General features: G+C 33.8%; 3 protein-coding genes across 3 annotated transcripts; 1 reads left to right on the forward strand and 2 right to left on the reverse strand.

The window, feature by feature from the left end:
• Positions 1-3,147: 3,147 nt before the first annotated feature.
• On the forward strand, positions 3,148-4,969 carry LOC122593965 (protein NLP6-like). The gene is made up of 3 exons (XM_043766444.1): positions 3,148-3,390; positions 3,520-3,532; positions 3,681-4,969. The coding sequence occupies exons 1-3, from the start codon at positions 3,148-3,150 to the stop codon at positions 4,967-4,969; spliced, it is 1,545 nt and encodes a 514-aa protein (XP_043622379.1).
• A 1,374-nt stretch (positions 4,970-6,343) lies between these two features.
• Positions 6,344-8,469, reverse strand: LOC122585296 (growth-regulating factor 8-like). Its single transcript, XM_043757422.1, has 4 exons — positions 8,132-8,469; positions 7,904-8,029; positions 7,095-7,356; positions 6,344-6,860 (listed from the first exon to the last, which is right to left on the reverse strand). Exons 1-4 carry the CDS (start codon positions 8,409-8,411, stop codon positions 6,461-6,463), a joined length of 1,068 nt encoding a protein of 355 aa, XP_043613357.1. The 5' UTR covers positions 8,412-8,469; the 3' UTR covers positions 6,344-6,460.
• A 3,952-nt stretch (positions 8,470-12,421) lies between these two features.
• LOC122610131 (protein BRANCHLESS TRICHOME-like) lies at positions 12,422-13,843 on the reverse strand. The gene has a single exon (XM_043783126.1). The coding sequence runs from the start codon at positions 13,687-13,689 to the stop codon at positions 12,754-12,756; it is 936 nt and encodes a 311-aa protein (XP_043639061.1). The 5' UTR covers positions 13,690-13,843; the 3' UTR covers positions 12,422-12,753.
• Between the last annotated feature and the right edge of the window lie 1,559 nt (positions 13,844-15,402).

The raw sequence follows: 15,402 nt of genomic DNA on the forward strand, positions 1-15,402 counted from the left end.
TTCTTTGTTTCACTAATTTGTTTAACCAACCCTTTATGAATGGTCTTATAGTAAATTTGACAACATTGAGAAAGAAAAGTTAACTTGAATAGTCTTTGATTATCAAAGTAATGTAGAAAAAGAGACATTTGTTAATGGTTACCGTTATTAAGGTTTGTTGCATAGTCGTTTAATTTTCGTTTGATGCCGTTTAGAGCAGATAAGTGGATTGAGGTGCATTCTTCCTTGTCGGCCTCCGGTCCCTTTATTTCTACCAATGTTGTTTTTGATAACTGCTTGTTTCCATGGAAAAATTGAAAACATTTGCTTATTATGCTTCCAGTAGAGTTGTCAACATCATCAACAACACATAATTTATCACCAAAAGAAAAGGTGAAACTCGGCAAACACTGCTCTAGTGTCATCAGCAGTGATTCCAACAAGATAAGAGAGGGGCCATAAAAATTCAAACGCGTAATCAACAAGATCTCCCGTGTGGGTGCTCCTCAAGCATATATTAAGGCAGCTGAATCCATTTAATTTTTTATAGGCAGGCGGGAATAACCCCCCGAGATCAATGATGATGATCAGTTTTCGGTACAAGAGTAGTACGTGGTTTGTGAATTTGAAGGGAAAGTCCTTCCTGTCCAATTTTCAAAGATGGAACCGTGTCATCATGATAATCCATAATGGAAGAGAAAAAAAGATCATCATCATCCGAATAACAACCACTAGTCATCAATTTAAGTGCAAACGTTGGATGAGTAGTAGTGTCCACATGCTTCTGGTTCTAACTTGAGCAAAACTTAGATGATGCGATTCGCAAACCATCTCCAATGCAGCTTCAATTTCATTAAATTGCATGATTAAGGCCGCCGCCACCGCATATACTACTCTGTTTCATGACCGTGTGCAAACTCCCTTGGGTTTTTGGATGTCTTTGTCAACCCAATCTCATATATAGATATAGAAAGTGGGGGGGATTAATTTCCAAATCCTAGTTGGTTTCCAAATGAAACTCTAACCGACCTACTACTTTCCATGTATGATCACAATTACTTGCCTACGTACAAAGCAAGACGACCCCCATATATACAGTAGTTGTCCATCTTTGGACCTCCCAAACAGTAAGACCGGCCAGATTTTTCTTACCAAACAAACAGATACTCGTACTAAATTCGGGTGAGACTTCCCGACTAAAACCTTGTATCAAATCTCGTCAAAATTTCATCAGGTTCTTCAACCTTGTATCAATCATCAAATTCTGACCACTTTCCCCTTTTTATGTTTCTGGGTGGGTGGTGATTTACTTACAAGCCGATTAGTATATAAATGTTGTGTGTGAAATTTCTTCTTGTTATTACTCCAGTATTCATTACAAATTCTATTGCATAATGGATAGCGCTACACAGAAACGAAGCCACCATCAATTTGATTTAAATTTAACTCCAAGTGTACAATGCCATCAAATCAATTCATATTCCGGTGAGAATTGCTTCAATTGACACTCTTTTACTCATATATATATATATATATATATGGGGATGGTAATATAAAGCTGTCGGGTATCTAAGCTTAGGTGTGGAACACTCACATATTATTTTTTTAATCCATAAAAATCATAGGGGCCCATGCATTTATTCATTAAACAATAAATAGTAAAATATAAGTATGTGAGGAGTTCCACACCTAAGCTTAGGTGTCAGACAACCTTATATTCCCTTTCCTCTATATATATATATATGGGTAACAAATATGTTGTTAGCACAACATACTTCTACCATTTTCAGGAGTGAGGGAGATTTATATTCACACATGTGAAAAACAGGGGGGAGTTTTGTGAGGAGAAAATTTAGAAGCAGCATGCTTCTAGATGCATTCTTGTTTTTCCTATATATATATATATAGGGGTTGGGTATTGTAAAACAAGTATTAAAGTAAAACAAATAAGACAATATCTTGATCCTTAGATCATGGTTAAATTGATGCACGAAGATTCACGAAGCAGTTGATGCACGATAATATTCATGATGCACGGTGATCGTTAGTGAGGAAAAACCTATTGTTTTATTTGTTTTACTTTAATACTTGTTTTATTTTACTTAAAACCTATATATATATATATATATATGGGTGGTAATATAAGGCTGTTAAGTACCCAAGAACACTAACATATTAGTTTTTTAATCTATAAAATTCATGGGGGTCAAGCATTTATTCATTAAACAAAAAAATTTTAAAAATTAGTATGTGGGGGGTTCCACACCTATGCTTAGGTGTCGGACAACCTCATATTCACCTTTCCCTATATATATATGTGTGTGTTTTAGGTAAAATAAAACAACTATTAAAGTAATTAAAACAAATAAAACAATAAGTTTTTCAATAGTGATAATCACCGTGCATCAAGAAAATCATTATCAGTTGCTTCGTGAATCTTTGTGCATCAAATTAACCATGATCTAAGAGTCGAGATCTTATCTTATTTGTTTTACTTTAATTCTTGTTTTATATATATAGAAAAAAGTTCATGTGAGAATCGTTCACATATGAACATATATAACATGATATGTTCATATATGAACGAATATATTTAAATTAATGGTTTTTTACATGAACATTTTCCTATATATATTATATATATATGGGGATGGTAATATAAGGCTGTTAGGTACCTAAGCTTGGGTGTGGAACACTCATATATGGTTTTTTTAATCCATAAAATTCATAGGGGCCTAAGTATTTATTCATTAATAAAAAAATATTAAAATTTTTATATGTGAGGATTCCACACCTAAGCTTAGGTGTCAGACAATTTTATATTCACTTTTTTCTCTCTCTCTCTCTATATATATATATATATATATAGACGAATTCTTACATATTGGTTGGGTGTACAGATGATAATGATGTAATGGTGGCAGTTAGTGAGAAGATACAATCTGCATTTTCTAAAATGGATTTAGGTTGGTTATTCAGTTATGGGCACCCATACAACAACAGGGGAGACGAATGCTCACAACTTGCAATCAACCTTTTATGTGTAACCATTGTGATGATGATATATATGTCCCAAAATATAAAAAGTATAGGTCACTTTGTGAGTCGTATCGATATAATCTTGAAGATGATCAACAAGTTATGAATGACGACGTTGTCCAGATAAAGATGATAAATGGTCCACCTGCCACCGCATTCCTTAACCATTTGCCAGAGTTAGTTGGGGATATGACTAGTCTTAAAGGGTCGTCTCCATTGATGGATGCTGCTTTAGATTGTGAATTGAAATGTTATTTTATGCTCCCTCTTTTTGATCCCTCTACCTCTCCGTATTGTGTTGGTGTTATTGAGTGTTCTGTGGAGGATTTTGAATTGTTTACAATTTTCAAAGAGATGACACATGCACTGAAGGTATATATATACACACATGTATATATATGTTTCTGCTACTTAGTACAACCTTATTACTATTTTCATATCTAAATGAATACTGACATTTGATCTACTAACTTTGCCTCTTTACTCATGTCTTATTTGCAGAGTGTTGGTCTGAGTATGTTTCGTGTACAACAATGTTTGCCAGACAAGGTAAGTAAACCATAATTCTCTGTCTTTACATACAATGGTTGATATTATATATAGCTAGAGCAAACAGCCATTCAAATCTTGAATGAAATACTTCTGTTTTTGTATGTAAGCAGAGTATACCCCGTGTCAAACACGCACACGTGAAATTAAAGAAGCATTAGAGATTGTTTGTGAATCGCCTGACTTGGCTGCTGCTCAAGTTTGGATCCCTTATAAGAATCCAAGTTCTTTGGAGGGGATTCAAACCAATAAACAAATGTTTGCGGTCAAATATACTGGCTATTGTAGTGCTGATTTGGATGATGATCATCTTTTGTCTGCCGTTAAGGATTATTATGACACCTGCGATACACTTCCTTTGAAAATCAAGCATGGAGTTGTTGGGAGGATACTTGAAACTTATAAGCCACACTTTTGTATCGATATTTATGAACCTTGTGCTAATAAAGAAATGCGGAATAAGAAGCTATTGGGGTTACTCCCTGCCACTAATAATAAAGAAATTGGGAATAAGAAACTATCAGAGTTACTCCCTGCCACTGTTGAATGCAGTTGTCTTGGGATATGCTTAAGGAGCATTGACACAGGAGATCTTGATTATGCCTTTGAATTCTTATGGCCCCGAAAACGAAACTATATAATCTTACTTGAGGCACTGTTTTCAACACTAAAGAGGTGTTTGCCAAGTTTTAAGTTTGCTTCTGGCTCAAAACTTGGTGACAGGTTACGTGTTGTAGATGTTGAGAATTCTACAGGAAGTGGAATGGGGTTCTTTAATATTCTGGAAGGTAAGAGATTGTCACCAATACCTAAAGCATTGGAAGAAGCAAGGAGACAGGTGGCAGAGGATTGCATGGAGGTGAGAGGCAAGACAAATCCAATCCTATTGCCGCAAGAGAAGGACTTGAAACAACTACATGCTAGAAGATTTATGCAGAAAAGGAAGTTAAGTGACATGTACGATAGTCATAGTGAATCGATTGCAGATAACAATATGGAGGTGAGAGGCAAGATAAATTCAATCCCATTATTGTTGCAAGAGGAGGACTTGAAACAACAACATGCTGGAAGATTTATGCAGAAGAGGAAGTTAGGGACATGTACGACATTCATAGTGAATAACAGAGCAGATGAAGATTTCTTACTACCCTTTCAAGTAGAGTATGCGGATGAGGTGTTGGAGTTCCACCTCCCAACTTCATTAGCAATGGTTCTCGCTCTTAAGAATCAGATTAACGAGAGGTGGGAATTGAAACCTGGGACTTACAAGCTCAAGTATTTGGATGAAGATGGAGATTGGATCTTAATGAATTGTGATGAACACCTAAGACATGGCATTAGATGCTACAAAAATATAGACGGTACTCCTATTCGGCTGCTTGTGCCACCATTGGCACCATAGATAGACAAATATATGTGATACAGATTAACTATCTCATATCTTTTTCTTCATGAAGAATGTGTATGTATTACTGCTACTAATGATAAAGTGAAAATTGGTGACAAAGTGAAACACATCAACTACTGCATCAGAACCATTTGAAAATGGGTCTCTGTGAGTATCAGATTGGTTTTAATGGAAATGTGTTGTTAAAAATATAACCGGGGATGTTGTGCAGCTTGGATCTCAAATAGAGAGGAGTGCTGGTGTGGGTCAGATCAATTAGCGTTGAAGAATTAGATACAGTAGTTTAAAAACAAAAATTATAAAGCGTTTACTAAACCAAAAGCTAGACAGATTTAAAACTATCTCTTAGGGCAGTGCTTATAGGGTCTTCTTCGCGCGTCCCAATGCTCCCAAGACGCAGACTCCTTATTGAACGTGAGCTTCTTTCTTCTGCGTCTTGCCAAAACTTCTTCACGGAGAATACTCTTGGACGCTCCTTGTGGGCCAACTTCTTCACGTGTGATCCAATTAAAAAAAAATTTGAATTTAAACGGCTATGTTGGTCGTCTTCTTCATTTGTAGCACACTCCACTGTCAAAAAAAAAAGCATACCTCTTCCTTCTTCACATTTTACAACCGAAAATCTAACACCTAAAATCCTCAACCAAACCATGCCTAAGAAAAACACCCAAAATCAAAACAAAAACAAGAACATTGGCGATGACATGCTTCAAAATCTTCTTGACTTTCCTACACCCAAAATTAAGTATGGTGTGGTTTAATAATAAAATGTGTTTTTTCAATTAACTAAGTGTGTTTTAATGTTAAATATATATAAAGTTATAAAAAATGTTAAAAGAATTGATAATGTGGTGAAGAAGTTCTGAAGAAGCTGTCCTTATAGGCAGTGAGTGTCCTGAAGAGAGTCCTGAGAAATGTGATGCTAACGTGGCAGGCAAAAAGTACTGAGGACGGCCTGCCTATAAGCACAGGCCTTATAAGTTTGATTTCAGTCGAGAACCACTTCGGTCCCAAACCGTACCAAGAAACATGTAAATAGAAGACTTTTTTCTTTCAAAAAGCATATACATATATATTCACATATTTGATTTGGTCAGACTATAACTCACAAGTGATGCATTACTCGTACTATATATATATATATATATATATAGGTATTAAGACTAGTAATATAATGTGTAATTTGTTTATGGTTTCCCACACTTACTGTTAAGTCAGAGACCGGCCCTTCGATAAAATATCTTATACACGCTGGACAATATGATAGGTTACTATCTAGCCATTTTAAAAAAGTGTTAGTACTGTCGCATGACAAAAGTTGTCTGGGTATCAGCATGACCTACACGACTATGTACATGGACGTACATGTAACTTGAAACGACATGTTCATATGTATGTGAATCAAAAAACATTCTTGTCAAACGAACTAATTAAATGCTAATAGGAAGAAGCTAGGAAAAAGAAAAAAAAAAGCCGAACAAAATACTAATCATGAAGCCCATGATGACTAACATCATGAGAAGAGGTCACATTAGGAGGTTGGTTCAATGAACTCGCAACCCCTAGGCACAAAGCCTCACCCAAAGGTCCACCCAACCACGAACCCTGGTGCGCCCATTGGTTATGTGTAGTGTTGGAATCGTCTGCATTCAACATCCCAATTCCCAATTGAAACAAATCATCTTGATCATCACTACTATTATTATCGTTTCCACCAGGTTGCATCAAGCTAAGAAAGCAATTATCACCAACCAAATCATGGTCATGACTACTTCTTCCACCAAGATCTTGAAAAAAGTGGTCTCCTTTTGATCCTACTACACTTGGCTTCTGAATCTTTTGGTTTGATGAAGACAAAGGGATAGTGCCATTCTTCATCAACAAACTTCAGAAAAAACCACCCCCACAACATTAAATGACATGCATGAAAACAAATAAGACAGTAGTGAGTAGTTGACCCACTTGCATACATGTGTAAATAATAACAAGAAAACCAAATAAATATGTGAACATAAACAATTTGAGGGTGCAAAGATTCACAGAGAACATTAAATTTTACCAAATATATATGATGACACATGACAGTGAATTTAATTCTGTTTATACCAAGAATACCCACCTGGATTGTTGACAGGAAGGTGACATAGTTGGAGAATGAGGAAGGGTAGTGTTGTAATTGTCTTTAGTACTACTACTGAGATGTTTTGATGAATTGTGTGTAATTTGCGTTTGAGATTGATGAGTTTCCACATGCTTTCTTGAACGAGGTCGATTCTTGTGAGCATGTCGCTCACAATACTTTTGATCGGGCATTACATCCCTTGAACACCTCCATTTCTTCCCATCTGTTCTTCTACACCTCCATGGCTCTGAGTCGGACCCTAACATTATTAGTCAATTATTTAGTAAAAAACAATGTAAAGGTTCAACATCGAGTGTAGTTATAGTTAGTTTATTAAGTCCTCTTGAAGATATATACCCGAGTCATAAAATAAATATGTGGTGTGAAATAATGAAAATCAGATAATCAAATGTAACAAAACGGTTTGCAGGATATAATTAATGTTTGCATGTACTTCTATCATTTTGAAGTTATTGTAATAGTCTTGGATAAATTCTGGTCATCAAATTAGAATTCACATTTATTCATGACCAGTAAACAATCAAATTCAGTTTTGTTTCAGCTACCTGGCCTACAACTCAATATATACACTAATGCAAATTAATATTGATAATTTGACCACTATGTAATCAAACACTTAGTGTACCTAATTTTTACAACTCAATATCTACATTTTGGAAAACGCAATAATCAGATAATCTATTCCAAATCACACGGGAAGAATATAAGTTCACTACTAAATATACTAATGCCATTCTAATTGAAAATTTTTTGGGGGAAAAGAACACTTTTTGAAGACAAATTACTGTTTGATTGGGAGGAGAAAGGAAACAGCAGTTGAGGTGGAACAGGGATGGAAGACATAATGTGCTTGTAAATCATTGTCTGGTTCTCAAGCTCTTGCAATTGAGATGCTGTAAATATTACACCACCTGCATATATATATATACATTCTTATTTATTAATTAATTCCAACTTAGCAAGAAAAGTTTCGTAATAAGTTATACAAAACATGTGTTAAGCATAATTAAGACCTGTGGTGTAGTTTGGTGAAGTTGCAAATGCAATATGATTGCTAGATGGTTCAAAAACCTGCCTGCCACCACCACCGAATTCAATAGAAGTTTGATGATATTTGGGATGATTATGATATGGAGAAGGATGAGGCATGAGATTTATTTTTTTACTTGGGTGAGTATGTTGCATGTTTAAAGCTAGACCGACGTCACACTCAGCCTGCGACGAAGGTGGTTTTCCGGAGATTTCATTTCCGCTACCATCGTCTACTGTTTTGTGATTATTATCAGAACTCATTTTGGAAGAAGATATGAAGGCTTAAAAGGGTTTAATTGATGAGGTTGTATATTGTGAATTGAATTTTGCTAGCTTTGAACATTTTAGCTGGCTTACCTCTATATATATATATTTGTATCTATATCTATTTGTCTCTCTCTTGACAGCATGGGATATTTGTGTCGTGATTGCCAAATTCATAAATAACCAAAACTATAAGTTAGCAAGATCCTTCAATTAAATTTGATTTTAAGTGAACAATGAAGGATCATCGCCCCGTCGGTGACAATTTATAAATGAAAAATTCAAAACTTGATTATTTGATTTGATGACATCCGTACAATCAACTCTATGGATAATTACAAAGTCTTTCATGAAGAAGACAAACACAATAATTTTACCATACTACCATCTACAACAAATACAAACTAGTTGCAACACAATACACAAAACATTGATTAACTATTTACTAACACGTTACCCGGGCAATGCGGCGTTGGTCGTGGCGGCAACGATGTGGTCGTGGGGGCGATTGTTGGTGGTAGATGAGCCGTCGAGTGGTGTAGATAATTGATGTAAAAGGTTGATGGAGAAATTTCAAAAGATAAGGGATTGATAGTGTAATTTAATCATTAATATTAAAGACGTAGTTTAGATAAAAACATTTTAAGGGTGTTAAGTTATTTTCATCAATTCAAAAAATAAAATGCTATTATTTTTTATAATACTAGCGAAGTTACATAGGTTCAACCCGGACGTTTTCATTAAAATTATAAAACTAAATAATATGCATGTAATTTTTTTATTAATATATTTTAAATCAATTTGGAGATAGTGAATTAAATAACACAATAATTTGTAAATTAAAGTAATCATTGCATTAACAAAACATAAAAGGATATTATACAATATAAAATAAATTTGTTTGTTTGCAATAAAAGATTAAGAATTTTAAATAAGCATTAAGTGAGCTATTTTTAATTATAATGTTGTAAATTATTTATGACATCATAATTAAAATAAAGTATTTTTATGTAAATTTGTAGACTTGTCACATTATATTTTTTCTAAAAATACTTTTGAAAGACAATTGTCTTTTATTTATTATAGAGATAGTATAGATTACTTATCTGAATACATCAAAACATTGTCTTTAACATAAATTATCTATCAATTGTATAAAAAAAAGTAAGTAAGTAACTGCTTAGTGCCGCCTTCCGCGGGTTTTGAGCCCCAATACTTTGACGGTGTATGGGGGAGGTTAAGATGTAGGCAGACCTTACCTCTACCTAAGTAGAGAGGCTGCTTCTAGTTTCTACCTAAATGGTAGAAAAGGCCCTCCAACCTTTGCATGGAATGAGGATCGAACCCATGACCTTTGTCTCCAGAGGCAAGGGTGTTTACCACTGATCCAACCATAATCTTAGCGATTAACATAATCTTAAATTATTTAATTAATTTCTTATAATATTATTATTATTTGATAATAATATGATAACCACAAATTAATATAAACCGTAAATTAAAGTTGGTACTTATTACTCAAATTACATAACATGTTCGACCAAAAGAAGTTTATATTATGTTCTACATATCTTATGAAGTTATGGGTATTTAAAGTTTCAAACTGTATGGTTCATTGGTTCCATTTGTGAGTTGTTTGGTTGGAAAATTGGACTATTACTCACAATTTAAAGTAATACTAAGCCCAGATGATAATGGGCCGAACCCATTTCTAAACCTAGTATTGGTCCAAGTGACTATCGTTTTAATTATTTATGGAAATCTCACTAAACCATTGGAAGATTGGATCGTAACTTAATTAAGCAATTAGGACCCTACTTCGTGTTTGGGTTCCGGTATGTTGCAACTTACTACATAACAGTAAAGTGGGACTAAATTGTGTGATATACTGACATGAATGGTGCAATACAACTTATAAGTTGATATGGACTAAACATATAAACTGTGATATTAATTAATTGCTTAAGAATAGGATTAGGAATTGGTCACATATTTATCGTTTAATACCCTCTCAACTGAGAAGTATAATTTTTTTTATCTTTTGTTTTAAAAATATTTTCCTTTTGAAATAGCCAAATTAATATTGTTAAACGGATTAAATATTATGAAATAAACCTATGCCTACAATGAGGTTTGAATTTTGAGCTCATTGAATAGGATCATTCATATATTGATATAACCTTCTAAATCTCAGGGTGACGGAGCGCCTTGGGGAGGAGAATGGTATCCATCCGGTACCGGATTGAACACCGTGCCGACCCCCAGTACCGATAGGGTGGGGAGCAAATTGGTGACCATGGTGTTGGTTGTGGTGCCTATTGATTCAACCGTTACTCATTATTGCTTTCCTTTTTTTCTTTTTTCTTATTTAATAAAATATTCATTTCCATCTATATATATATATATATATAGGGGGATGGCAATATAAGGCTGTCGGGTATCTAAGCTTAGGTGTGAAACACTCACATATTATTTTTTTAATCCATAAAAATCATGGGGGCCCATGCATTTATTCATTAAACAAGAAATAATAAAATATTAGCATGTGAGGGGTTCCACACCTAAGCTTAAGTGCCGCACAGCCTTATATTCCCTTTTCCCATATATATATATATATATATATAGTTTTGGAGAAGACAAGCCGCAGCAGCCAAAGTCAAATATATGAAATTTCATTTTACACTTTACCCCATAGACTTTTAACTTTTTATTAAAATGGGTTAAAATGTTTTTTATATAATTTATTATTTTTTATTTCTTCTAACATACTTTAATATTGTTTTAATTTTATAGTGTTTAAAAATTTTGTATTTTTAAATTTTTTTTTTATAAACTGTTTAATTTTGTAGTGTTTATGTATTTTAGTAAAAGGTTTAGTTATTATTTGATTAAAAATAAAAAATTAAATTAAATAGAAAAGGGTGGGGATGAGAGGGGAGGGGTGGTGAGGCATTACTAGCATTAGGCAACGAGTGGGGAGGAGGGAAAAAATCAGGGAAGAGAGGAGTTGCGAGGCACTCCCACACCCTAATAGATTCATTGTTAATCACTTCAGACTCTTTTGTTACATATTCAAAATTTCAATCGCATATTAATTGCAAGTATAACTTCAAGCTAGATGAACTAGTATCTTTAAGATGAGATAAGACTCGATAACACCATAAGGTCTTTGATTTGAATCTTACAAGTGCATTTCTCAAAATTATCAGGTTTCTCTTGAATTGATGACTTAATTGGTGTTGTAACATGATATGATAATATCAGCACGGTGATGCTTCAGTGATGGTCAGTTAACGATTTAAAATTTTGCCATTTAATAAAAGGTATAACTTCAAACAATTTGAATTTAGAGACCCACAAAAAAGTCTGAAAAATTAGTTTATGTTTTCCTCATAATTAGGAGATATGCATGGACAATACTCGTTATTCCGATTGAGAATATAGATACGAATATGTCTTCTCCATGTTGGAATGAAAAGAGTAAAACTTGCCCATGAATTATCTGTCAAAACCACTTGCCTTTTTCGTTTAACTTACGTTTCTCTTTTTCCTCATGTATGTTCCCATCCCTCTTTTGTCTATTTTATGCTTTTATCCGATCAATTGATTATTTTAAATTCTATATGGAGTAGATACAATGTTTTTGAGTACCCGACAGTGTTACATCAAATTGTCTCTAAACTTTGTAGATTATACGGATGCAGTTATTAATTATATATTGGTGAATTGTCAAAATTAGAAAGCTATATATATTTTTTTAATCTCAATTGGAAAAACCTCCTTTTTTTTTCATTTAATTAGAATTAATTTTAAAAAATGCAACTACAAATCTTAAATTTCATATCTATTATGTTTTACCAATTTCTCTTATATATACTTTTTCTAGTCGTGACTTAAATAAGACATGTTATATGCATCTACATGTTGTTCAGGATCCTAGAAACAATCATACAAAATGATATGACGAGAAATAAAAAGAGCTTGATATATATAGCAAAAGAAAATGCTTAGATAATAATAAGAGAGGTCCACCATTTTATTACTATATATTTATTTGAGGTAAAGGTAAACCATGTGCCAATGGTCCTTGAATCATTACCACCATTTCAAAAGAATAATCTAAAGTTACATACAACATTTCATCAATATTACAAGCACTATGAGATCTTAAAAAAAAAAAAAAACACATCAATAAAAACACACAATTTTACTAGAATTTCTGAATTATTACTTAATCACCAAGAACCAACATCAACTTAGTTATTTATAATGAAAAAATTAATACTAGTATAGTAGTAATAATTATAAGTGTAATTGATCATGATCAAATTAAACGTACTCAACTCGTGATTAGATTGTTCGACTGGATTTGTGTCTTCTGTTTCAATAGTATCATGAGTTGAGCCTTTTGACACTCTAATTTGGTACCCAGGTTCCTACCTCTCGACCCGATTGCTTTAACAACCCGTGGAAACTCGACAAACCCACGGATTCCACGTTTAATGTGTGGGTTTTCAGGCTCTAATGACACCTGCTTTCTACCTTGTAACTTAAGTGGATTTCCGGCTGATATAACAATAGTGTGATCATTTTCAGACTCTTCTTGATCATAATTATTATGCTTGTGATGGGTTATTTTCGTAATTTCCAATTCCGAAATCTTTTCTTCCAGCAAATGTTTGGCATCACTAAGCTTCATTTGAACTCTTTCTTCTCTTAAAACTTCAGCCACACGTAACATCTTTCTTTCTTCTTCCATGTCCATCTTCAGCCTATTGATTTCCGACTTACTAGACGTTAACTGAACCGCAAGCTCTTCACATACTTTCTCCAATGCTTCTCTTTCTTTCCTCTCTCCGGACACTTGTTTTGTCAACTTCTTGGTTAAGGACTCAGCCTTCTTGCGCGCTTTACGTTCATATTCAAGTTGTGCTTTAAGCTCCGTTATCTGGCTTTGAGCAGTCTCGAGGTCCGAATCCATAAATGGCTTGATAAAGGTAAGATCAAAGAAGGATGCTGCAATCTTTCGAGTAGAAACGGGCAAATGGAGTAGATGAAGTTGCTTGTTTTCTTCTTGTTCTTGTTCTTGGCCTTGCTGCCTTATGTTTTCTTGGTTATGATTATAGTTTTGAGGACAACTATAGAAAGGATTTTCGTATAGTTTCCAGGTTGGGGATGGGGTAAGGTTTAGAGTAAGGTTGGAGAAATTAGAGTGATCTTCTTTTTCCTGGAATGTGGTGGTTTTTGTATTTATCATCATCATCGTTATAGTCATCTTCTATTGCATCAACTTCTTTTCTTATGGAAGATTTAATACCCATTTTCTAATATAAATTTATAAAATAAAATATATATTGTAGCTTTAGTGTTGGCTAGCAAAGCTTTTTTAAAGGGAGGGACCTAGGGTGATATGGATTAATGGATGGAGATTGTGAAAAGGAAGAGGAGACATCACATGCGCTTCTTTATTCTATTGACATGCTCACTCATCATCACTCTCTTGGTAGCAAAGTCATTAAAAATTATGACATCATATATTAATAAAAACTTAAACATTTTTCTTAACTAGCTTAGTATATTTATAGTGAGCTAGGCAATTGTGTTCATCAGTCTTTTCCTAGTTAATTGCTCTACCGATTGCGCTCATCAATCGACACTAATAGTATGTATAGCAGCTGTCAAAAAAAAAAAGGCCAAATGAGGTTGTGATGGATTATACATGTATACAATTATAGGAAGCCGGATATAGATGGTGTTTAAGTTTATATGGGTAGAAAGGAAAGGCATATAATTTGTAGGCCATGCGATCTCCCACCACATTTTGAAACCACATGGATTGTTCTATCTAGTGCATTTTGTCTCTATCATCTCTTACTTCTTGCCTGTCCATCATACCCACATGACATCTATCTCAAAGTCTCAAACTGTATACAAAAAGGATTTAAGATATACAGTAAAATCATAAATAGCACTGAACTCTGTTGTAAGTTTGTAACTAGAATTCTTGGATGGATTTCCCAACAAAGTTAGCCTCCCCAAATTTTGTTTGTTTGTTTGTTCTTTTAATCAAACATTGTTTACTTCCTATACTTAGGAGGCGAGAGTTAACCATATTCCTCAATGCTTACTTCAGTACTAAAAGAAGACGTCAAATTTACACTTGAATTATTGAATCTTTGTCATTCTAAGTGGGCCGACGCAAGTTCTAGTAACATAGGTCGACCTTCCAAGAGGCCATAACCCCGACATTTTGAATTCCGGGGACCATGTATAACATCCACTCAAGTTCGGCCCCTACCAAGTTTTATTGTACAACCTACATAAGATGCAACTATACAGAACACCTAGCAAGACGAAGACCTGAACAAGCTCTTCGAGATACAATAGACATGTAAAGTTACAAGTAAAATCTACATATATAACGAATGTTATTACGATAAAACAAGACTATGAACAAAACAAGTTCCACAAGCTACTATAGAGATGTGGACATACAGATGTGCTACTTTTAACCTATTTAATTATTTGTGGGTCATGTTTATCCCATCAAATAAAGAAACATAGCTAAGAAAATGAACGAATCAAGTAAGTTAAAATAACATAGAGTTCATCTTTAATACATACAACCTATAGAAATCGAATCATCCTTTTCAAAGTTTATACAAATAATATATTTTCGGGTTCATTTTACCTCCATTTCAGAAAAATCTAAATAGGTACCAGTTAGCAGTAAACCATGAATTTATTACAACTATAATCAACCTATCAATAATTCAAATATTATATATTATAATAATAATAAAAAAAAATAGGACGTAAGATATATATCTAGCAAACCAGGCCCATTTCAAACAAGTGATTAAAATCCCCTGGATTTATGATAAATGTAATCCATTTATTCTCCATAATATCTCATTTTCATTAATCTAAGATTAGATAGTATATCGCAGTTGCAGGTCGTCTACTCCATAAAGTATAACTTAAAAAC

Source organism: Erigeron canadensis, chromosome 1, assembly GCF_010389155.1.
Source record: "Erigeron canadensis isolate Cc75 chromosome 1, C_canadensis_v1, whole genome shotgun sequence".
NCBI classification, from domain to species: domain Eukaryota; kingdom Viridiplantae; phylum Streptophyta; class Magnoliopsida; order Asterales; family Asteraceae; genus Erigeron; species Erigeron canadensis.

Coding starts and splice junctions, on each gene's coding strand:
- LOC122593965 (XM_043766444.1), top strand. CDS start 3,148: ATGATAAATGGTCCACCTGCCACCGCATTCCTTAACCATTTGCCAGAG.
- LOC122585296 (XM_043757422.1), bottom strand. CDS start 8,411: ATGAGTTCTGATAATAATCACAAAACAGTAGACGATGGTAGCGGAAAT. Junction 8,030..8,131: donor TTCACCAAACTACACCACAG/GTCTTAATTATG, acceptor ATATATATGCAG/GTGGTGTAATATTTACAGCA. Junction 7,357..7,903: donor TTTCTCCTCCCAATCAAACA/GTAATTTGTCTT, acceptor TAATAATGTTAG/GGTCCGACTCAGAGCCATGG.
- LOC122610131 (XM_043783126.1), bottom strand. CDS start 13,689: ATGACTATAACGATGATGATGATAAATACAAAAACCACCACATTCCAG.